This window comes from Lactuca serriola, chromosome 6 (assembly GCF_051521515.1).
Source record: "Lactuca serriola cultivar US96UC23 chromosome 6, Lser_US96UC23_V15, whole genome shotgun sequence".
NCBI lineage: Eukaryota > Viridiplantae > Streptophyta > Magnoliopsida > Asterales > Asteraceae > Lactuca > Lactuca serriola.
This window is the reverse complement of record NC_136413.1, coordinates 161502246-161528879: the sequence shown is the minus strand read 5'-3', so window position 1 is coordinate 161528879 and position 26634 is coordinate 161502246. Positions and strand designations below refer to the sequence as shown.

At 34.1% G+C, this 26634-nt stretch overlaps 1 protein-coding gene across 1 annotated transcript; it reads right to left on the bottom strand.

Annotated features, from left to right (window-relative positions):
• Nucleotides 1-2364: 2364 nt before the first annotated feature.
• Nucleotides 2365-3216, bottom strand: LOC145060335 (uncharacterized). Its single transcript, XM_079008023.1, has one exon. It carries the CDS (start codon nucleotides 3214-3216, stop codon nucleotides 2365-2367), a length of 852 nt encoding a protein of 283 aa, XP_078864149.1.
• Between the last annotated feature and the right edge of the window lie 23418 nt (nucleotides 3217-26634).

Genomic DNA, 26634 nt, shown 5'->3' with positions numbered 1-26634 from the left:
CCAACTATACTACAAAGAAACACTAGAGCAAAACATAAACTTAAAAATACTATAGGAGTATTTTGTTGTACTATAATTACTATGTGAAAACTAAAAACGACCCTTACTAGTGGGTCTATAGTTGATGAGTGGATACGCTTAGTTTATATGTAACCAATATGTTATAGACTTAGAATCTGTGATCTTTGCTTTACTTCCTGTTCCTTGTTTGGTTGTCGTTTTAGAGTTGGATCACTTATTCGAAGGTCTATTCGATCTTAAGTTATATATAACTAGTATGCACTATGTAAGTATAGAAGTAACTGGTGAGGATCATCCTATAATTATCTTTAGTAACACATCGATTATATGTTTCTTACACCCCTATTCTCGCGTAGATAACATGGCTGGATTTCATCTGCCGGGATACCCATACTTTCCCGATCTAGGGAATGGTGGATGGCTCGAAGCTGATCCACAAGAAGATGACCCGGTAGTCCTAGGGGAAGAAGACTTCAAGGAGAGTTCCGAGGAGGAGAACGAAGATGGGATTCAAGAAGACTCTGACTCGGAACCCGAGGTCTATAATCCACCTCAAGTTGCCCAAAATCCTAACCCTCGACAGGATTTTCAAGGCCCGACGCCTCCGTGGGCAGTAAACTTGGGAAAGTGGACCCACAAGCAGGGACAACCACCTCGTTATAATGAGTTTGGATGTTAGGTTCAACTTCTCTCCCCTTATCATCATCTACAATGTCGTTATCCTCCTCCTCATCAACACATAACTTACTCAAGTATGGATCATTTGATGTCCTATTCACATGCACTACATCCTCATAAAAATTAAAGACACCATTCATCTGTTCATCTATGTTATCTTCATTTTTACCATCAATACAAGACTCATGTTCATCATCATCATTATCTTCATCATCAAACCACCCATCAACACTAACACCAATACGATCCACATAAACCGAAATTACACCATTTGTTCCATAAGCATAAAAAAAAGCAACATATTCCACAACATCTAAAATGGGATTAAGCCCTTCTATCAAGGAATTGCCTGGTTCAGAGTAGTAAAACTTTTTACACTCTTCATGCTTGAAATGTTCGTAGAAGGTCACAAACTCAGAATAAGTCATAGAAGAAAAGTCGACATCAGTGAACATGGTTTTCACACCACCAGTGTAAGAGAAAAGATTTTGATTAAATACCCCTTGGTAGTTGAGTTCCACCATCGCAAACACTCCGTTAGGTTCCGATTGTACCATTGCTGCGACTTCTTTGGTTCTTCTGCTCGATCACAAAAATGCTTCACAAACCCTAAATCAGTTTCGTTTACAACTGAATAATGAAGACAAGTGAAATTTGATAGTTAAAGACGATAGGTTTTAAGCTTCGTATATCATTATTGACGTGACATATCTCACGTGGCATCAGATTAAACAAAAAATAAATATTAATTGACATATATAAAATGTCAACTGGGAAACCATTTAAAAGTATGGAAAATGACTAAATTAATAGGTCATATACGAGTTTAATGGTCTAATATACAAAAAAAAACTTTAATGACCAAATTAACCAAATGTGCTACATTGTCATTATCCTCTCTCTTTATACATAAAGCACTTTGTTTGTCTTTTCAACTGAAGTTTCCTAGCTTAGTAGTCGAAAATGTGGATCACCTACTTATTCACTACAATTTTGCTTCTATAGCTCATGATCAAATTTTCAAATGGTATGGTTTACCCCGTTCAATTCTCTAGTGTGTTTGACTTTATTGATTTCGATGCCAATTGTGGGAATATCCCACAAAAGAGAGAGATCATCATCTCCATACACTATTGCCTCTTATGATGTTTTTTGGATGGCGATAAACAACATGGTCTTCAATCTTATCGCTCCTAAACTACGGTAGTTGATAATGTTTTGTCACTTTCTTTTTCCTGCTATAAATATTTGTGTGTGTGTGTGTGTGGGGGGGGGGGGGGGGGTTTGCAAAGGATTTTATTCTCCACTTTCTTGTAATATATAACTGTAATTTCTTGTCTATTTCCGCCCTTGCCCTCTGCTTAATTAGTTTCACCCTAAGCAGGGCTCTTTTCTTAATATATTTCGCTGTATAAAAAAAAGTCCATGTTCCCAAAGATGTGGAAAGAAAGGTGTTTTTTTTGGTTATTTAAATGCTTGTGAATCATGTGTAATCTACATTTTCTTTGCTTTTTTAATTATGGAGTATATTGAAATCCTTTTTTTTTTGGAAACGGCCAATAATATTATTAACACTCACCCAAATAGCAAGTAACTATAGGGGAGAAGTAAAAGCAGAACATAACAAAGTTTTCAAACAGAGAAAGGAGAAAAACAAAAATCTTCCTAAGTACACATATTTCCTTTGCCTCTACACTTAAGCCATGTAAATACCAAAAAATTGATATTTTCCACTACCCTTGAAGGGTAAATGAACTTCGTTTGGAATAACCGATCATTTCGAGCCCTCCATAAGTTCCAAAGGAGCCCATAGCAAATTGCAGTGATACTATCCCTCTCTTTTCGGCTTCTACCTTGGTAAGCTGCAAAATGGATCACCTCCTCAATACTTTGAAATTTAACCTGATGTAATCCACACCACCCAAGTATATCATCTGTGATAGAAATGGCGTATGGGCATCTCACCAAGATGTGATTTGCATCTTCCAAACCATCAATACAAGAGCTGCAGGAATACGTGTCTACATTAACGCCTCTGTGGGATAGAGCCATGGCTGAGGGTATCTTACCCATAACAGCCCGCCAAATGAAAGTGGTTACTTTTATTGGGATGATCTTACTCCAATCGATTTGAAGAGGGTTAATAATGAGTGATGGTTTCTTCTTAATCTTTTTTCTCAAGACATCCACCTTGAATTTCCCATCATACGTCAGTATGCAAGCGATTTGGTCTTCACCCGATTGAAGGTGCGTAGAGGCAATACACTTGGTGAGATTCTCCAAGTCAGTGGACAGCCCAACAACCACAGGATCTGACTTCCACTTCCAGTTGTTTCCACCTAGAGTAATTCGGTCAGCCACCATACAAGACTTTTTTTTTTTTTTTTTTTCGAGTTCATACAGTCTAGGGTATAACGATTTTAACTTTTTAGACTTTGTCCAAGTATCATGCCAAAATTGTGTGTTGTTACCCGTTTTTACAGTGTGTTGAAAGATGTCATTGAATCTAAAACCCATTGTCTCAATGTCTTTTTTCACTCCAGCTATATTGTTTTAAATTCCTGTTATTTTCTTTTTAGCAAGGTAATCGGCTGGTTTGTTCTTCAAGTTGTGTAATCCGATGATAGCTCTAGCCCAAAGTGAGGATGATTCAGATGTAAGTCTCCACCACCATTTAACCAGGAGTGCTATATTGAGGGTGCGAATTGAGCTTACCCCCAAACCGCCAAGATCTTACGCAATGACCTTCTCCCAAGAGACCCAATGTATTTTGTTTTTCTCCTCGTTGCCACCCCAAAGGAATATCAGCAAAAAAAAGTTAGTAAAGTCGACATTTAATGAAGGCATCCTCATTTAATGGCACACTTAGTTTTACAAATGTATCATGGTGCATTAAATGTAAAACGACAAATAGGATGATGTAGATCTCACTTACTCTTTCAAAAACACAACAAATTTGAATATAAAGTTTTATTTTTCCATTTAGATAACAAGTTTGAAAATAAATTTGGAAGGTGACGAGAAATAACTTAACGTTGAATGGGATTTTGGGAAACACGTAAAGCAAAAAGGAAACATGGCAAAAGGGCTTGTCTTCGTTTTCAATCTTCTGATGGTATTTACGTCTGCATGGATTTTTTTAAAATTATCGACTTCAACGACTCTAACTCTCTTTATAAAATTTTGACTGTAATTCTTCCTGATTCATAGAATGAATGAGAAATATCAATATCTATATAAGTGGGCCGGCTTTCTATCTTAAAGATTGGGTGAGTACCGACCCGTTGCTTCTATGTGACGTCAATTATATGAGATCGGTCCAATAATCTTTTGTTGAAACTTCTATGAACTTTTACTATAAATAATCTAAACTTGATTGGCATTGTATATAGTTTGGCTAACTTGAAATGTTTCTTCGCAGGACCAAGTCGTAAAGTTATTTGTGATGTGAGTGTCAAGGTTTTAAAAAGTTTGTTACGGGTCGATATGACTTCATGGGTTGTACTTGACGTCAAATTTTAATAAAATACCGTTTTAAGTTATATATATATATATATATATATATATATATATATATATATATATATATATATATATATATATATATATATATATATATATATATATATATATATATATATATCCGGTAAGAAATTTTTTTTGGTAGAAAGGTAAGAAATTTTTTCGACTTATTTTTTTAGCGAACAAAACAAATGAATCACTAAATGCATCAATAATAACATGATTCACCAAAAAAAATCCCGAAAAAACATTTTAATGATTTATTTTTTTGATGATTCTGTTGATATTCACTAAAATTGTTATAAAAGTGAATTTTTTTCTTGATTTACCTAAAAATGAATCATAAAGGTGTTTTTTTCAAAATTTTTTCTTGTGAATCATCTTACTTTTGAATCATCTAATGATTCATTTTATTTTTTTGCTAAGAAAATAAGCATATAAAAAATTTCTTACTTTCCTACCAAAATTTTCCTTCTTATTTGATCTTGACTCTCTCTCTCTCTCTCTCTCTCTCTCTCTCTCTCTCTATATATATATATATATATATATATATATATATATATATATATATATATATATATATATATATATATATATATATATATAATTGCCGCCTTAAGTCATATCTTACAAATGACGTGTTGAGGTTTGACATTGCAACCAAAACATATCAAACGTTATTTAAAACCTTATAATATGAAATTTTAATTATATAAAAATATTACTGTTTTAAGTTATACCTTACAAATGACGTGTTGAGGCTTGATATTATAGTCAAGGCACATCTAACGTTATTTAAAACCTTGTAAATATGAAAGCTTAAAGAAATGACGGGGAAAAACAATGCAACAAAAGGGCTAAAGTGTGAAGGTTGGAAGTGTAGGGAGCTATTATTGACCATTAATTGAAGAATAGTTTGGAAAATTGTTAGTTATTTTAATAACCAGACATAAGAAAATTGTTAGTTATTTTAATAATTTGATATAAAACGCAAAAGCTTAAATTTTAGATCTTTGATTTCAATATGTTTAAAATAAAACTAAAGAATCAAGAAGATTACATATATACCTACTTTCATTCAGATTTTAATCTCAAGATCCTGTGTATAATCATTCAACAAAATCTTATAAATTTCTTGTGGGTTTTCATAGTATAAGGAAACATGTTTTGTTGGAAAACATATATTTATTCTTTTCCCATTTCTGCTGGTACGACGGAGGCTTTTGCGGCAAAAATAAATGAGTGGCTAAGAATGATTCCCCCATTCTCAACTTTTTTTTTTTTTTTTTTTTTTTTTTTTTTTTTTTCTTTTCTCAATTGAACCCTCCTTTCTCTCTCTCTCTCTCTCTCTCTCTATATATATATATATATATATATATATATATATATATATATATATATATATATAGAGAGAGAGAGAGAGAGAGAGAGAGAGAGAGAGGAGGGTTCAATTGAGAAAAAAAAAGGTTTAGAATGGGGGAATCATTCTCAGCCACTCATTTATTTTTGCCGTAAAAGCCTCCATCGTACCAGCAGAAATAGGAAAGGAATAGACATGTGGTTTCCAACAAAACATGTTTCCTTATACTATGCTAATCGTTACCTTAATATATACAAAAACATAGTTTTTTCGTTTTTTTTTTAATTTTTAAGAAGCTATTTTTATCGAAAAATGATTTTAAATATACCAAAATTCATGATTTTTTATTTTCTACAAGTAGACATCCATATTGATATAGTTTTAAGATAAAATATTTTTTTTTATTATTTTTTTTTAATATTTTAGCTATCGTTATTCATAATTGAATAAAAATGAATTAGGTTTTTATTATAATACATTCGTTATTCAGTTATGAATAAAAACTATGATTAATTTTTTTTTTTTTTTTTTTTTTTTTTTTTTACAATTTAAGTATCATTCATATACGAATATATCATATAATAAACATAGTATATTCATATTTAAATATTAGACGATGCATTCACTTATGAATATTACATAGTATATTCACTTGTGAATATTAAATGGTATATTCACTTATGAATATTAGATAATATTTTCATATCTGAATATTACATAGTATTACATGGTATATCACATGTGAATATTACATAGTATATTCATTTGTGAGTATTAGATGATATATTCACTTATGAATATTATACAATATATTTACATATGAATATTACACAGTATATTCACATATGAATATTACAGTGTATTTTCACAAATATATATAATTTTTATATGTTATTCACATATGAATAACATACAGGCTTGCATATTTGTTTTTTTGTTTTAATAATCATATACTGAGAAAACATATTCATATATGAATATAACGTGGTAATTTAGTTCATGCATTTCATCAAACAGTTGGAGTGCATACAATTTAACTTTTTTTAAAAATGTTAAAAACATGATATTTTGACTATTTAAATCTTACAAAAGAGTAGATTGATAGAGAACTATATGAAATTTTTCAAAAAAAAAAAAACGATTTGATATTTTTCTAACCTTAATTTTCAAGTTTTATTTGATAATCGATGTTGAATGAATGATATGAAGTGGATTTTTGTTGATTATCGATGATGTTGATCTAATAACGTTGAGAGTATAATTAATCATAGATGTTGAAGATCTGATCGTATTCAAGCACAATTGAAGGTTGAATTAAAAGAACCAAAAACGAATTTTTGTTGTTAACTGTTGAATCGTGTTGATTATTGACGAAGATCGATGATTGATTAGCACTGGATGATGTTGATGATGGTTTAATTGAAGAAATCTGGATGATTGTTGAAAGTTGGAGAAGAAATTTGGATGATGAACGATGAATGAGTTTGAACTACAGATACGTATTTGAGATTGAAGGTTGTTCTCATATTTACAAGTTTGCTACCGTGTCTTTTTATGCTTGAATAAAATGAGTGGCTGAGAATGATTCCCCCATTCTCAACATTTTTTATTTTCTCAATTGAACCCACCTCTCTCTCTCTCTCTCTCTCTCTATATATATATATATATATATATATATATATATATATATATATATATATTCCCATCACATGTTTATATAGTTTGGATATATACCGTGAGATATTAGATTTATAGAAGATCTTGAATCAATCCAGGAACTCAATCCACTAGATAAAATATGGCAAATGTTTATCTTTATTTACAAATAAAATCAATTTATCAACAATTTTAAATAATTTCCATAGTAAACCCGAACATAACCATAACAATATATGCACTTTAATATATGTTATCAGAACAATTATATTCTTAAACAATCTTGTCTATTAATCATAATTAATAGTATAGGATCAAAACAATTTTTGTTGCAATTTACGTAACTAAACACACCAATAGTCATACATAAAAGTGTAATTAAACGACATTGATTAAACAGGAACGTGTAGCTTTTAAATAAAAAAAGATTTCATGTGTGTTTCCTTAATTTAGCTCGAAGCGAGAACAAACTTCAAATAAATATAATTAATAATAAAATCAACCGAATCCTTAATTTTTACATAAAAAACATAATTTTTCTAAATCAAAACTAAAAACATCAATTAAACAACCATTAAAAAAAATATCACACACATGTATACTATGCTCATGAAAGACCTTGGAAGGTAATCGCTTTGTGAGCGGATTGTATCATAGAGTTTGTCATGATATGCTTTATAAATATTTTTCTATGTTAGCCTGTTTATTTAATAGACAAAAACTTCATGTCCAAATGCTTTGACTTAGTCGAAATTATGTTGTGTTGGAATATAAACTTGTTGTCTTTCAATACAAATAATGTGTACCTTCGTGATAAAATTATACAACCATATTAATGATTCTATGCTTCATAACATGCTACAAGTTATGCTATCATAATGGAATAAGCTACCAAGGTATATTTTATAAAATGGCTTATCCTGCTAGAAGATAAATATAGCCCAATGTAGATCGGTAAATTATAATCCGAATATTGATGATCCCCAAAATATTTGATTTCCTATATGTGAGCATATAGTCAATTTATCCTATATAGATATCTTAAAATGCTTTTAATGCTATCCAATAATCTATACCTGAATTGGTTAGATATATGTCCAACGTGTCACCATAATGAATGATATGTCAGTATGTGTATACACTTGAGCGTACTAAAGGTTAATAAAGGTTTATAAAGTTGATTGTTTTCATAATATTGATATACTTACCAAGTCTCCTGGTGCATATTAACACAATTTTCTAAGTGAAAAGTTAGGTTTGTACAATGTCTTCCAAGTTTAGGTTGAGAGTTATGAACTTTTAGTATTAACAATATAACTGATTGATATTTAAGATATTTTGGAATTGTTGTAAAAGGCCAAAGTGACATGTTTGGACGTGCAGGGAGCTTTATGAAAGTTGATAACTGTAATATCCATTTCTGGGCATGAGCTGATTTCATGTTGATTTAAAATATGATTGAGAAATAGGGTTTTTGGCTAAGTGTGGCATGACTTCTGAATGTCGTGACACGTGTCACATCGATAAGTAACGGCGTGAACATGTATTTCTCATAACGTGGAGCCACTACAACCCAAAACCCTAAGTCTCAGACCTTAAGCCCTATATAAATACACTAACATTTTAGAGTTCTCTCTTAGAACTAGTCTCCATCTTCAGAACGTAACCTTAGCCTCCCTTTATTCCTTTGAAAGATTTTTGGTGTGTTTGCGATATTCTTGAAGAAGAAGAAAGCTTGTGGTGCTTGGATAAGTGATTTATAGTTGAAGTTTCCACCTTTTAGACCTTCTATTTGCATTGTAAATCTTAAAGTTCCATAATTTATTCAGTTTCATGCTTGGATCTAGACTTGTGAAGAGATTTTGATCTCCTTCGGTCCCTTTTTATGGAGTTTTTGGCAATGTTTTAAAACCCGAGTTTTTAGTTGACCCGGTGTAATGACCGGTTCACGGGTCAACCAGTTCAACCGGGTCAACCCGGTTTATGATCTTTTTCTATTTTTATATACTTTTACTTTCGTGCATAATGCATGAACATATAAAACTAATAATTTGATGTCCACAAAGTTTAAACATTGAAAAACATTGAAGAAACCGCAAACAACTCGTTGTTTTGGCATTCACTACTTGTATCCAACTATCCAAACTCTATTAAAACGGGTCAATCCGGTTTTAACCGGTTTAACATAAGTGGTCGAACCGTGGTTTAGGGGAAACCCGACCGGTTCGATCCGGTCCATAATTTTACAAAAAACCTTTCTCAATTGACACGCCTTCTACCCTGGGTCACGGTCCAACCGGTTGAACTGGCTAAGTCGACCCGGGTTTTAAAACATTGGTTTTTGGAGTTTGTAGATCTCCGGACCATTTGTTTGACTTTAGGTGCTTTCTGGACTTGTTTAGAGCCTTTGGAGTGAATGTTTGAGCTTCTTGTTTTCCATGCAAAGGATTTAATTCAATTTTTGGACATTTATGAGTTAAGGTCAGAGATTGGGTTATATATCTGAATAAAGTTGGAAATGTTATCCATTAACTCCCCAAAGAGATTTAGATCTAAACGTTTAAGCCTTGATCTAAATAAATTAAGTGCTTAATGGGAAAAAGGAATCTGCCTCAAAAAGCGCGATAAGACTAAGGATAGGTTGCGACACAAGTGTTAGACTAGGTTCAAAATTGATTTTTCGCCTTGTGATCACGACACAACCAAGTCGTAGCTTGTTGACCGTTGACTTTAACCAATTGACCGTTGAATTTTTTAATAGTTTGACTTTTGGTCAAACTTTAAGGAATGAGTTGTCAACAGAGATTTAAGTTCTGCTTGATTTTGGTAGTTTGTGTTGGCTGATCCTCAGAGGACTCGTATGAGTGTGTGTGATTCTACTCTTCAAATTCAGGTGAGTGTTTTCACTATATTATTATATCAATATTAGATCTATTTTATGTATGAGCCTATAGGTTCGAGGGATGATGACGAAAGCTCACAGACCCATTGTGATGATATATATAGTTATTAGAGTGATATATGTGATATTTTGGGAAACTCACTAATCTTTATACTTACGTTTTAGTGTTAAATGTTTTTCAGGTTGTTCTTCTAATCGTGGAAAGGGCCCAACATAACTGTAATGCATTTGCATCGATGATGATTTATGATTTTAATCTTCTGTTGATTTTATGATCATGATATACTATTTCATGACTTCGTTTTTGTGATAGTCGTAGACTATTGGTATTTCTATCTTTTATAAAAATGGTTGTTTTAGTTATATTTTTTAAAGAAAAATTTTAGGTTGAAATTTAGGATGTTCCACTAACTATTAATAATAGAATAGTAGACCAGAAAATATCTCATTAGAATAGTTTTGTTACATCATAAACACTAATCTCTTTCATTTGTGGCTTTCCTTACATCTCTTTGAACTTGTGTTCTAGTAGTTTAGATTGTTGTTTGATTCCCATAATAGAGCACCTTGATTTGTATAGTTTGGCTTCTTTGACTATGTATCTTGCATAAGATCCTGGTTAAATAAGTTTGTTGTATTAGGTTATTTTTATTAATTTTGTAAAAGTATGATCATCTAAGTTTTGTTCTTCATGAAATAAATATTTTCTTTGTTTTGCTATGCACATGAAGACATGACGATTTGAGGTCTTTGAACATCTTATTTAGCCATGAACTTATGTAGGAACAATAAAACATCAACTTTAATCCACAAATTCTAGGAAATGTACAACTTTTATTATTAATATGAGTGACACCATGCTCTTGTGTTAATGTTATTTGTGATCGATAGGATTTTTATTTAGGGTTTTACTAATGTGTTTATTTATTTATTTTTGCATTTTCCTAATTTGGTATAATATGTAAAACTTTCTTATATATTGAAACTCTTTTTCTATTTGAATTGGACTCTCTAGTGTATAGAAAGGATTTTAGAATAACATTATTGTGTAGAGTTAATTTATTAATATAGTTTCGTTGTAACATGTTTTTGTCGGTTAATTTATTAATATAGCTTTGTTGTAACGAATGTTTTTGTCTGTAAAAGTTATATGTTGCAGTATTGATAAAGTGTTGTAATAATCGATAAAAGTGTCGAACTTGTATAATAGAAAAAATAAAAGTATTGCACTTGATAAGTAAAAGTGGGATCGAGTACGTAATTGAAAAGGGTTGCACCTATTGTCAAAAGTCTACTTAAAAAGTCTTGCATTTTAAGGACATACAACACTTCCAAAAACCATTGAATATTGCGTTGAATATTCGGAAAAAAAATGTTTCTTTTGGCTTAAGGAAACAATATTTAAGGTGGCACTCGGTAAAGTGTTTGAACTCCATAATGCAACATTCCAAGGCTTCATATGGTCTTTGATAATTTTTATTCATTTTGTTGTAGTGTGAGACCCAACTAATAAAGTATTGTGAATAAAGAATTTAATTATAAATATAAAAGTAAAGGTAAAATTTTATATTTACGTGAGATTGATGTTTTATAAGTGACGGTGTTTATATGATCAATGATGTGTAATTGAAACAAAAAATAGTTAAAGGGATGAAAAACTTTAAGAATCAGGTTTTTATTATTTTATTTTATTTATTTATTTATTTTTTTTGTGAAAGTCAGAAAGGTATTCGATTCAGCCAATCCGATAAATTAAACAACGAGTTCAATTGTCATCGTACAATGAGTGAGATGACAAACGGGCAACAAGCTGTGCCGTTAAACCTTTTTGAATGGTAAAGCTAATTCTTTAAAGACTATGTCCGAAGATCTAGGGGATATAACATTGCTATGCATGATTCATTGTACTCTTTTAAGAAGCTCTACCGCATCTGGTGCGAGGAAACAAGTAATATTATTAATAAAAAACTCAAAGAGTACAAGCAGCTAGGGGTGACAATTGATGACACGATACGACAAAAATATACGGTACGAAACGAAATTGGGACGGAACTGAAATTCGAATTTATATTCGTGTCGTGTTCGTGTCGTGTTCGTGTCAAGTATAAAAAACACGATGTCGTGTCGTGTTCGTGTTCAAAATTCGACACGAAATTAACACGATTTAGAGTTTTTCAGTCGTATTTTTCGTGTTTGTCGTTTTTGTCGTGTTATGTATGATTAAATATTAATTAAACAAACTAATTTTTTATTATGTTATCTTTGCCGTGTCGTGCCGTGTTTTTCGTTTTTTAATCGGTTCGTTTTCGTGTTGGTTAAAAAAAACACGACATCGTGTCGTGTCGTATTCGTGTTACAAAAAACATTGTTGTGTCGTGTCGTGTCGTGTCAGACAAAAACACGACACAATGACCCGATTTGTCAACCCTACAAACAGCTATGAGTGGAAAGAAAAGGAACCATAAAAAACAAGAACATTAGAAAACGAAACTGACTTTCCATAGAGTTATAACATAAAAAAGGAGAAACAGTTCATTCCCCCAACCTTCCAATCCATTTCCCTTGTACTTATTCCATTCCGAGTATGTTAAAGGTCATGATTTCGTCCATTACTTGGATTCTCGAAAGTATTAATGGAATAAGTTTTTAGATCATTAATGTTCAGTTTTAAGTATTTAGACTTTGCATACAAGGTTTTTATGATTTTTTTGTAAGTATTGTTTAGTTTTTTTGGACTTATGATTTAGGTTTTTTAGATGAATTTATTCATTCTTATGCATCTTATTTCGGTGTTTGTTCAACCTTTTGCAATATTTGTTTAAAACACAATTTTTTTTGGTGCGACTTCATACCTGTACCACTAAATAGGAGTGTTTGTGTGGTTTCATACCCTCACTAATTAACCACACTATTAAGTGATTTCTCTATTAGTGTCAATAGATGAAACTCTAACATTGTGAGATACAACCAGGACATTTATTGGATTTGTAGTTCAATGGAAAAAATAAAAGTTTTCTAAGTCTTAAATAAATAATATAAATTAGCTTTTGTAATGGTCTATTAAACTTTTTAACGGTCAATGCATCATAGGAAAAAAATTGATAGAGTTGTATAGAATATAGAAAGATGAGATGGTAATTCATTTTATTTTATGAAATTTAATGTATTATGGAATACCTAACTGATAACTAAACATCGTAAAACTATGAAAACTCTACTTATTAAATAAGTAACATGACTTGTTTACAGATTCAAACAAAAAATTGACAAACTAATTAATTAATTAAAAGAAAACAACTTAAACAAATTATTAAAAAAGCATGTGATTTGATCAAGTTAGATGAACTCCAACATTTCCCTTTAATCTAAATTGTTCAATCAAGTTCTTTATCACCCTAACAATCCACATATATTGATAAAATTCAGTTTAGGATGTACCTTAGTAAAGATAGATGCTCATTGTTCTTCGGAACACACATAATTAATTGATACTTATCCTTTTTCAGTACATTCGTATATGAAACAGAAACAAATGTCAATGTGCATACTCCTTCCATAGAAGACCGAGTTTTTCATCAAAGCTATATTGAACTTGTTTTCTACATAAAGTCAGAAAAGACATGGTTTGCATTTGGTAATCTCAAAAAGACCGGCCGAAAACAAAATACCTTGGCATGCAGCCGTTGTGACACACCTAAACTCATATTCACAGTTTGAAACTGCTACATTTTGTTTTATTGCTTTGGGGAACCCTAATTGACCATCTTCCAATTAACACATAAATTCATACCTTCACGTTTTGCAATCATCCATATCATGTCTTAAGTTAATATTAGTCTACCCCAATAAATCATGGTATTTTCATCCTTCTCACAAACCAACCCTAAATCGATCAATAGTACCCTTCACACATACAAGTGTGTGCTTTGCAATTTGTTGATGTTTTTGTGTAGGCTTCTCCATTTGTATGCTTGTTATGCCAACTACATACATAAAATTAGATCTTATATGTGCAATATATATTTAACTCCTAATAACACTTCTATAGCTCATTGAGTCAATGGGTCTCCCTAATTACGCATCCATTCTCACATTCTACTTCACCTTTATTAGATATTTGGTTGATTTACACTTGATCTTTCAATCACCCGTTTAACATTGATTGTTGTATTTAAATGAATTCGTCATTGTTTGTAACTTACTTTATTTCCTATTTAGTAAAAAATAACCAAAGATTGCTCATATCAAACTCAACACTCATATATTGTTTGAAATTCATTAGTTTTGAAATGTTTGTACCTACCACAATCATGTCATAGATATAAACTCCAACCACTAGGACCTACCCCTACATCTCGTCTTTTGTTGACATGTTATTGATAACATAAAATAATACCAATCCCCTTAAAATACATAGTTATCCTTGCGTTTCATTCTCTAGGCATTTGGTGTAGTTATTCTTGCGTTTCATTCTCTAGGCATTTGGTGTAATCCATAAAGTGCTTTATAAATGATGCCTTTCACTCGTTGTTGTTCCTTAACAAAACCCTCCGGTAGTGAAAAGTATACCTCTTCTTCGAGCTCATTGTTAAGAAAGGCCGATTTTAAGTCAAGAGATGTGTATGTCATCCTTGCTTGGATACAATAACAAATAATGAATGTATAGTTTTGATTCAGTCTACCTGGAAAAACACATTTTCATATTCAACGCCAGACCTCAACACATATACTTTAGTGACAAGCCTTTTTTGTGTTTAATGAACCTTCCATTTGTATCCTTATTTAGATTATACACCCATTTCAGACCAATAAATTTGTTTCTTATATGGGAGGGATGTCAATTTCCACATACCATTTTTCTTAATTGCTTCGAGCTCAATGATCATCGTTTTCTGCCAATTTCCATCGTTTGTGACTTCAACAAACGGTGTTGGTTCTTCCATGCCAAAACAAATGTCTCTTAATCGATTTCAATTATTTCAGTCTCCATTTAAATATCAAATAATAGATAATATCTTTTTGATGCCCCATCGATTAACAGTGATGAATATAAGGTCGATTCTCTAATATTTCGTTCAGATGAGCCGACATAAGTCGATTAAGTGGTAGGTGTCGAGATGACATGGTTGTATGAATGTGACATCCACTTTTTGAGCATTATTCTTTTGGGTTAATTTTATTGAAATCTTGAAGTTTTTGGGGTTTTGGATTGACCACGACATGGTGATGGAGGATCACCATGGAGTTGCCACGCCATTTAAATGGCCGCATCCTTTAAGGGACCACGATGTGGTGATGGCTGGGGTTCAAAACCCTAAACCCCGTGTTTTGAGCCCTATTTAAAGGATCTAACTCATAAGGTTGCCTCATTTGGAAGCCTCCATCCACTAAATACGTTACCCTCCCAAACCCTAGCCTCTATACTTGGTTTTTGAGCTTGTTCTCTTGATTTTGTGAAGCTTAAAGGAGAAGAAGGAACATCATTTGGTGCAAGGAAGCAATGAGCTAGCTTACATCCATCATCTACTTCAAATTTATGAGTCATTGGAGGTATAAAGTTTAAACCGTTACCTTTGCTTTTCTAGATCTAAGATTATGCACCTTTTGGGTGGTTTTGAGTCCCTTTTCTTAGATAGCCTTAGAGTTGAGCAACTCATGGACCATTTAAGTGACCTGGGTAACTTCTGGATTGTGGTTACATGCTCCTTATTGAGGTCAAGTGTTGGGCTTATTTGTGTTGTGTCAATTATGTACTTGTATAGGTTTATTTATTCTAGAATGGGGCCTGTCCATTCTCAGTTTTAATTTAATAGTCTAGCCTATATATAGAGTTCATGCATGCATTATTAGGGTTAACGCTTGTAAAACCCTTATTGCCGTTGTAAGTGTTCATAGAGAAGTTCACATTGACCTCTTCTAATGTTTATTAGTATAAGCATTCGGCATACATTTGATCTTCATTGTTCTTGTCTTCATTCACATTCTTTTATAGAATCAAACAGTCTTATTTATTGTTTTCTCAATTGGTATCAGAGTGAGAGATAGTGTAATTAATTCGCTTCTCTCCTGTCGAGTTTTGCTATGGTTTTACGTTCAACTTAGATATGTTCTTGTTGTCTTGATCATCTCAATCGATTGCTGATTACTGACCTAGATCTCAAGTTTTACCCTTGAACTCGTTTCGTGTTTTTAAACATCTAATTCTATTTTCGTTCTTGTGAATTCTTGTTAAGATGGACAACGAAGATCCACATGTTGTTTCGTTCAATCTCTATAGCAGTATTGGATCCACAACTAGGATTCCAATACTTTTTCCTCAAGACTATGAAGTCTGGGCATTGCACTTCGAAGACTATGTTCTTGGAATCAAATAACATGGAGCCACAATATGGCATGCAATAACGGAGGAAACATTCATGTTTTCTGGTACAAAATAGAAGATCAAAACCTTAGCTGAATATAATAAACTCCTTCTTGAACATGAAGATGTTGAAACCGATGAGAAGAATAAATTTATGGCTAACATAAAAGCTATGAGAATTGTTAGTTTCACTCTTCCTCCAGATATGTTTCATCTTGTGAGCGGTTGTAGTACTACAAAAGAAATATGGGATAGGCTGAAGGAGTTCTATTCAAGTGATGCTGATCTGGAACACTTTGTGCAAACATTGCTCTTGTCGGAGTTTGAAGCATTTGTGTAGAAATGCGATGAGACACTAGATAATACGTTCAATCATTTCAACTATTTGTTGAGTAGAATGATCAAAAACAATCTCAAGCATGAAATCATTGAATAAAAGGTCACGTTTATGAATGGTCTAAGACCTGAATGGAAGGAAGTTGTTTCCACCGTCAAGGCTCATGAATAGTTTAAAAGCTACACCTTGGAGAAACTAGTAGGAATTCTGAAGTCAAATGAAGATGAAGTGACAAAAGATGCAAAGATAGTATCGAGTATGGGATCGTTAGCCTTGGTTGCAAATGGAAAGAAGGTTGCAGAAGAAGAGTCCGAATCAGGCATTTCGGAGAGCGAGATCTAAAAATTAAGAATATGGTCTTATGGTGTCCAATCCTAAGAAGTTCTTTAAGAAGAACTACTCTAGATTCAGAAATAAAAACAAGCAAGGCAACTTCAGTTCGGAAAAGCCTAGAGATGATAGCTTCAAGAATCTAGCTAATGATGAGGACAAAAAGGAAAAGAAGATGTTGGGTGATTCAGGATATGATTGCAATTACTGTCATGACAAGAATTACTTTGCAAAAGAGTGTATGTTAAGGAAAAGAAATGAGAAGAGTGAATCTGAAAAGGATGAAGCCTACTATCTAGGGATAAGCATATGGACCCGGGAACAGTCCGGAACCGGAACCGGCACCGGAACCGGAACCCGATAGAACCGGTCGGGCCAGGACCGGGACGTTATTTTTGTGGATTTTTGGAACTGGGAACCGGTAGGAACCATAACCGGTAGAACCGCAAAAAAAACCGGTAGAACCGGCAAAAGCCGAAACTGTATGATGCTATTTTTTGAGGACCGGTTCCAACATTTGAAGACGCGACAATAACCGGTAGGAACTGGGAACCGGTAGAACTGCCGAGCCGGTCGGTTCTTGATTTTGGCCGAAGCCGGTTCCCGGGTCCGGTACGGTTCGGGCAGGTTCGGTCCTTTTACTCATCCCTACTACTATCTTCGGAAGATAGAGGAGCTTTGCAAAAAGAAAACATCGAATGCAAAGCCAGTGTTGATTGTACAGGAAGGAAGTGACGATGAGGGAAGATTTGAAGTTTGGTCTACAAACTCTGAAGACGATGAAGTCAGGAAACCCACACATGGTGGGTGTTTAGTTGCAAATTCAGAAGTGAATAGTTATGAAGGTAGATGTTTGATGGTTTAGAACAAAGCTTTGGAATAGAGGGGATACGCTACTGATAGTGGTCGAGCTTCCAAAAGCTGCTTTGCTGCGAAGACCGTTTCCGAGCAAGTAAAGGAATGCAAGATGGTGGTTGACAAGGTACATTCAATACTTTTATCTCTTAACATTCTTGTTTCATGTTTTGATTCTGAACTAGACGACCTAAAATATACTGTCTCTAATTTTAGTGATAGTCTAAAACAAACTAGTCTAAGTAATACTAATCTGACTGATCAACTCAACAGGGCAACATTTAAAAGTGAAGATAGGAAATTAAAAATTGAAGCTTTGGAATTAGAACTTACTAGGAGAAGAGATGATGTTATTTACCTTAAGAAAGATAGTTGTGAACTTTTGAAACAAAGGAACATTTTTTGTTTAATTGCTAAGCGTTTATATTTCAATATTACTCAATTACACTTGGATTGTGAAATAAGAAAAGGGATTGCACAAAATGATTTCACCCTTTCTTGAGTTAAAAGAGGATGAAATTGATGCTGATTGTTATAAGTGTGAATCTATTGTTTCTTCTGACGATGTTTCTGATTCTTATCGTATTGGACTTGAGAAAATAGAAGAATACATTAAGTCCAAAGAACACAAGATGATGTTGAAAGATATTTTAACTGAAAAAGATAAGGAAGAAATCAAATTGACGTCCATGCAAGAGTATGACTTATTATGCAAGAAGTTGAATTCGGAAAATACTCCTAAACATGAGGATATTTCTCATTTCGATGAAAGTGAAATGAGTGAGATTTCTGTAGAGGATGAAGTTGACTGTTCAGCTTTTGTACATAATTTTGACGAACCTAAGAAAAATTTAATATCTGAAAACTCAATTGAATTTGTTAGAATTTCTGAAAACAAAAGTTCAAAAGTTTTAAATGAAAAAGCAATTGTTTTTTTTTCCAAAGGTTCAAAATGTACCAAATCAAGTGTTTGTAACAAAAAGACTGGACAAAACTATTACTTTAGAATTAACGTTCCTGGTTAATAACGACAACGGTAATGGCCGTGATGAATTCTTCTGGTCCTAGCCAATCGACAATGAAGATGAAACAAATGGTTTTCCGGAATTGACCTTTTGGAAAACCAAAAGGGAAATATGTTTTGGAACCCCTGAATCGTGTTGACTTTCGTTTCGATCAGGCAGGGCCGAGTGGCACAAAAGATGTTTCCATTGAAACCTCTTCGGAATAGCATGAAATGCCATTTAGAAAGGAAAAACGAAAGCTAACATTCACAAATTAGTTGAATAGTTGATTGCTAAGAAAAGAATGTTGAACGCTAGATATAGGAAAAATCTGAAAGAAAGAAAGCGTTTTTGGAAAAATAAAAATTCAAATCAAAGTTTTGCTAATTCAGGAAGAGTTTCAAATCAAAATATGAATTCTTCTCCAATTCCCAAATCACAATCGAAAACTTTTTCAAAACCTCAAATTTCAACACCACAGATTTCAAAATCAAAGGTTTCAAAACCAATTGAGAAGCCAAAAACAACTTTTTCTCCTAAATCTCAATCTTCAAAACTTGACATCAAGTCAAAAGATGTTAAGGGCAAAGGTAAAATTGTTTCGGAACCAGAGATAACTCTTGAGGAATACAAAGCAAATATGAAAAAGGAGGAAAAGCATTTGCAAAAAAGATGGCTAATACACACAAAGTTTATTCAACGAATAATAAATCCTGTTGAAATTAATCTTTGTGATGATAAAGTAGAAGTTTTCAAAATCATGAAAGGGAAGAATTGTGTTTTGACAAAAAGATCCTTTTGGGTTGATAGAACTAAAACCTTTCCCGTTGATAAGAAATCCTCACAAGGACCCAAAAGATTTGAGTTCCTAAATCTCTCTAATTCTTGCAGGCTATGTGTGACGAACGGTTTGATTTGGAATGGTATATTGACAACGGCTGTTCACGTCACATGACAGGAAAAAGGGAAGAATTGCGACAATATAGATCACTATCCGATGGTGGAAGAGTAAAGTATGGAAATAACTCTATTGGTGAAATTAAAGGCTACATAGTGATAACAGACGACAAATTCTCCATTCGGAAGGTAGCATACGTTGAAGGACTACAACACAATCTGATAAGTGTTTCACATTTGGTTGTTGGTACAGGTTTAAAGGTATCATTCGATGATGAAGGTTCTGAGATTATTGGAAAGAAAACAAAGGTAGTGCTTTTGAAGTTTAAAAGAAAGGGATAGATGTATCCACTAGACTTGAATTCGATCAAATGGAAACCATCTGTTTGCCTGCTTACGAAAGCAACTTCGGATGATAGTTGGTTATGACATAGAAGGCTTTCCCATTTGAATTTCAAGGACATTAACAAGCTAGTAATTGGTGATTTGGTTTGTGGTCTACTTGTTCTGAAATCCAAGAAGGAACATATGTGTGCTTCATGTGAGCTCAGAAAGCAAAGAAGAAAAAGTCACTCTTAAATAATTAACACCAAGATTATTGAACCACTCGAATTGATGCATATAAATTTATGTGGACCATCTTCCATTGAAAGCATTGGTGGTAGCAAGTACATTCTAGTTATTTTTGTGATTTCTAGATTTATGTGGGTGTTTTTTCTTAAAAAGAAATCCAAAGCAACGCATAACTTGATTGAATTCATCAAGCAGGTTGAACTACAACTACGAAAGTCTGTTCGGAAACTACACAGTGACAACGGTTCAGAATTCAAGAACCAAGTGTTTGAAGATTTTTTGATCTGAAAAGGAATTGCTTACATTTTCTCATCACCCTACACTCCACAGCAGAATGGTGTTGTTGAAAGGCGGAACCTCTCTCTTTGTGAAGCTGCAAGAACGATGTTATCATTTGCGAATCTTCCACTCTACTTCTGGGCTGACGCAATAGCAACTTCTTGTTTCACATAGAATCGATCCTTCATAAACAAAAGATTTCTCATTACTTCTTACGAAATCTTGAATAATTGAAATCCTAATGTTAAATTCTTTTATGTATTTGGCTCCAGGCGCTTCATTTTCAATTCTAAAGAATTTCGTACCAAATTCGACATGAAGGCTGACAAAGGAATTTTTTTGGGTTATTCCTTAACTTCAAAAGCATATAGGGTTCTGAACAAGAAATCAAGAAAGATTGAAGAAACCTACTATGTGACCTTTAATGATAACTACATGAAAATTACTCAGAAAGAAGTTTTACAGTCTAAGGAAATCTTTTCGTCAACACCTTCTTAGACGATTCCTCTTATGAACTTATATGAGGTATTTATGAATTTTTTTGATGAGCCTGAAAAAGCCATTTCTTCAGAATCAATGGCGAAGGATAAAAAGGAAGACGAGTTAAAGAAAATCATTGACGAGGCTGCTAAAGATCTTGGAACAGAGCCAATAATTCCGAAGGCTTCTGAAATTCCACCTTAGCTACAACCTACTAATGCTACAATTCAGGGGGAGGGTTCCACTTCAACCTTTAAAACCAATGAACATGTTCAGGGGGAGCATTCCGATATTAAAGTCCATACTGATATTCCACTCCAATGGGAGGATCCAACTCTGGATATATAGTCACATGCAGATTTCCAGGGGGAGGATTCGATTCCGAATGATGATGATGTATAATCGGAATATGAGGATGTTGTTCCTGTAATCAATCCAACATATGATCCGAACTATCCACCTATGACAAAGTGTACCAAAGATCATCCAAAATCTCAAGTCATTGGAGACTCATCTTCGGGAGTTCTTACAAGAGCTCAACAAAAGGACAAACAAATTGCATTATTCTCAAAAGTAGAATTTTGCATGTTTAATTCTTTTATTTCCAAAATAGAGCCTAAAACTGTGAAGATTGCTCTTGATCATGCAAATTGGGTGCAAGCTATACAGGAAGAATTTAACGAATTTGAGCGTAAAAATTATGGAGATTGATCCCAACTCCGAAGGATGCGTCAGTGGTCGGATTAAAATGGGTGTTTCAGAATAAGTTAGACAAGGAAGGGAACATGATTAGGAAAAAAGCACGATTAGTTGTGAAAGGATACTACCAGGAGGAAGGAATAGACTATGAAGAAACATTCGCACCGGTTGCTAGGCTAGAATCTGTTCGGATTTTCCTTGCTTATGTAGGGATGGCAAAAAAACCCGAACCCGACGAGAAAACCCGAACCTCGAAGATTTGGGGGGGGGGGGGTCGGGTCACTCTTATCGGGTTTCGGGTCGGGTTTCGGGTCATTATCGGGTTTTTAGTTCGGGTTCGGGTCAGGGAGTGGGGTATGCATGCCCCGACCCTCCCCGACCCGAAAAATTATATATATATATATATATATATATATATATATATATATATATATATATAATGAGATTTCATCCCTCTTACCCATTTCAGCCACCCGAAGACTCTAACCTTCAATCCCATCACGTATTCCCAATTTCTCACTATTGTGATGAATTTAGTTACGATATTAGACTTTAGTAATTTCTATTTGGTTCACTTATGTTAAGAACTTATTTGTATTTTAAGCATTTGTAAGGTTTTAATTTCTCAATTGTTTCATTATAGTTTTCCTAATTTTTTCTGCCACCATTTTCGGGTCGGGTTTCGGGTCGGGTTCGGGGATATTTTTAGTCCCGACGGGGCGCCCCAATAAGAAACCCGTCGGGTTTCGGGTCGGGTTCGGGGACAAATATAAATATCGGGTTCGGGTATGGGATATGCCGCCCCGCCCCGAACCCGCCCCGTTGCCATTCCTATGCTTATGCAACACACAAAATTTTGAAGTCTATCAAATGTACGTGAAATGTGCGTTTCTGAACGATGAACTAAAGGAAACGGTCTATGTGGAATAGCCACCAGGTTTCGTAAATGAAAAATATCCACATCATTGCTATATTTTGGATAAGGTCGTGTATTGTCTGAAACAAGTACCTCGTGCATGGTATGAAACCCTAACTCGATTTCTGAAACAATCCAAATATAAACAAGGATTGGTCGACCTAACCTTCTTTCATAAGAAAGATGGTGACTATCTAATGATCATCCAAATTTACGTTGATGATATTATTTTCGGATCCACTAATTCTAGATTAACAGTTGAATTCCAAAAACTAATGAAAACTAAATTTGAGATGAGCTCAATGGGTCCTATTAACTTTTTCCTTGGTTTAAACATTTGACCGTGTTCAGAGGGAATTTTTTATTAACCAAGAAGCCTACACGGAGACCTTACTAGCGAACTTTGGCATGGTGGATGATTCAAAGGTCAAGGTTCCAATGGCGTTCGAAACGAAGCTTACTCCATCCTTAGACAAGCCAACAACAAATCTAACATTATTTCAAAAGGTGATTGGATCTTTAATGTTTCTAACATTAAGTCAACCTGATATTATGTTTGCAGTTTGTTATTGCGCTAGGTTTCAGACAAATCCCCGTGAACCACATATGGTAGCTGTAAAGAACATATTCAGATATCTCAAAAGAACAACCTCACTCGGAATATGGTACCCATCTAACTCCAGATTCTTTGTCCAAGCATATTCTGATGCTGATCTTGGTAGATGCGGTCTTGATCATAAAATTACAACTGAGGGATGTCAGTTTCTGGATGGAAAACTAGTTAGTTGGAAATCTAAGAAGCAAACATGCATCTCCTTATCCACTGCTGAAGCCGAGTATATCACAGCTGCCTCGTGTACTTCTCAAGTAGTATGGATTCAAAGTCAGCTTAGAGATTATGGGATTAATATGAAAAGGATCCTTTATATTGTTATTCAGGTATTTCAAATGATCATGGGAAGGAGAAGGCATGAGTGTACACACATCGACAAATTTGTATTTTTGTGATTCCACACTTAAGAAAATACTCTGATTTGGAATGTTAACTTTTGGAACAAATGGTTTTTGTAATGTTACTTTAACAAATGGCTTCTTTTATCTGGATTAAAAATTGAAAATTTTGTTGTGAAAATCGGGATGTTACAAGTTGGTATCAGAGACCTGGTTTGAGGGATTTGGATGAACATTTGTGTGAATCCAAACTCAAAATTGGATCTGAAAGTTTCTACAAATGTTTTTGAATTTTTTTTTAAGGAATTAGTCAAGTTAGAAACATGAACTCTGTCCCTTCTCATGTTCTTATTTGATTCTTGGCTTTGAGCCGCAAACATGATCCTCTAACTCGACTTGAATTTTAATAAGGAGCATGCATTGTGTACATTTAGCCGAAACTCAAACCGAATATTGGTTCCCAAAATATCCATAATTATTGTATATAACTGTTGATATGTGGACTGTTTGAAATGCATGCTAGTTGATAGGCTAAGGATCTCTTTAGGAATTACGTGTTTGAATTTCTTGATATATGTGATGCCTTGTAGCCTAGGAAATCACTTCTTATGTGCCAATTGAAGTTAGACTGATATTGTTAATTTCTAAGTGTATGCTTTATAGTTGTACATGATTAGGATTGAATAGCCTTAGAATGTTTGATTTAGCCTTATTTCCTATTCTTGTTTGGTTGTGAGCTTAGGGTAGAATTATTTATTCGAATGTCTGTTGGATCCTGTATCATGTATGACTTGCATACATGAAGTGCCCAACGGTGTTGGTAGAGATTTCTAGCGGTGCAGGAGCGTAGTCGAGGAGACTCCTAGGATGAGAGTTTAGGAGGTTTAGCTTGTGGCTCTTCTGAGCATATAGGTTTGTTTTAGTAAGCTACCTATGTTAGAGTGTGGTGACTTAGGAATTTAGGATGATCCCTGAGATGAATATAGATAGGTGTGGAAAGTACTATGAACCCGTACTACCGGAAGCACATGATCCGTATGAGATTAAGGAAAAGTCCTAGGGTAGCCGAGGAGTTGGTAGATAAGTGCATACCCTATGTTAGCTATGACCTGTTCCCTTGACCTAATCTCTTGTATATTTTCAGTATGATGATGACCAGAGGTTTCAGTTCGAGCACCACCAGCCATGAGGGGCCAAGTCCGAGTGATTAGGAGATTCATATGGTGATTGCCACCAAGGTGGTTGCGATGCTCCGAGAGGCGATTCTAGAGATGTTAGGGTCTATCAGGATCGAACTGATAGTCATGTTTGATGAGTGCTATTTTGATGTCACTGATGTTGCTGCTGTCGTAACTATCACCGTTGTTGCCACTGCAAGACCATTGGGGGTTGGTCGATGCAATACCTGAAATTCAATAAAACACGAAGCCTGTAAAGGTTAACGGGGTCAAAAACCTGATAGTTTCCATGAGGTGGATCTCTGATGTGGAGTGTTTTCATATATGTTATTTATTGGAGAACCTGAAGGTTAGATCTGCATTGAACCTTTTGCGCTTGGGAGCGAAGGATTGGTGCAAGTTTGCGACTCAGGCCTTTTCTATTATGGAACGAGTCATCGTGACTTGGGAGAAGTCCTTAGAGATGTTCCGGATATAGTATGTCCCGCTTGTGGAGATGGAGCGGGTAGATTAGGAATATTTGTTGCTCAAGAAGACGATAGAGTCGGTAACTACGATTCCTAAGATGTTCACTAAGAGGGCCTTATTTTTCCCTGAGTATGCAACCTCGGAGCAGGTGAAGATGACACGTTACTTGAGTACACTCAAGAATAGGATTAGAGAGTTCATGGAGAACACTCAGTACTGGACCTTGGTTGATTGCAATCGAATGCTAGGAGAAGAGAGATTGAGATAGAGACCCAGAGGAAAGAGAAGATGTCAGTCCCAGTTCAATCACAATCGGTGAGAAAGTGGTCCAAGTCTGTTGATTCGAGGGGTCCCGGGTGTGGTAAGTGTCGGAAGTGTCATGATGGGGTGTTTTGACTGTTTGCATGCCACAAATGTGGCAAAGAGGGACACTGTGGTAGGGAAAGGGACTATAGGTAGGCTACATGAGTTTGCTTTCATTGCACTCAGGTGGGCCACATCAAAGCCAAGTATCCATTTCTCGTTGCAGGCGCAGTGCAGAACCCTACACCTTTATCTTGGCAGATACCGGATGGACGTCAAGGGAAAACTAAGGTTCCTAGGGTTGAGGGGATATTCTACCGATGTATTTTAAATATGCACTAACAGTTTTAATATTTATAATCCTATCCAATTTTACCAGCTAAAACACAATTAGGTAGTGTACATAGTCGCGTAGTAGTATAGAAAGTAAGTAAGGATTCGAACACAGGGAATGGAATTTGTAACAATAAAATAATCGATACTAATTAAGCTAAAGAAAATAACTGTAATTTGGGGGTTTTTATTTGATTTTTGCAAGTTCAGAAAAACTTAATTCAGCCAAACAATTAACTAAATTACTTTTAACTAAAGTAAACAAGAAGAGAATGATTTAAAATCAAGATTAAAAATCACATTCGTTTAGCTTCGAAACACATTTTTCCTATGGTTGATTTCTAATAATATGGATTATTTATGTGGTTACCAAATTATAAAGTTACTAGTGATCTTGTTCCGATCTCCTAGTATTTAATCAATTCGTGAACTAATATTACAATGGTGAAGTAACAAGTTGGACACTAAATTGATTTTAACATTAATTGTGCTATGATTGATAAAATCTAGTTATTACCTATCTATGATCAA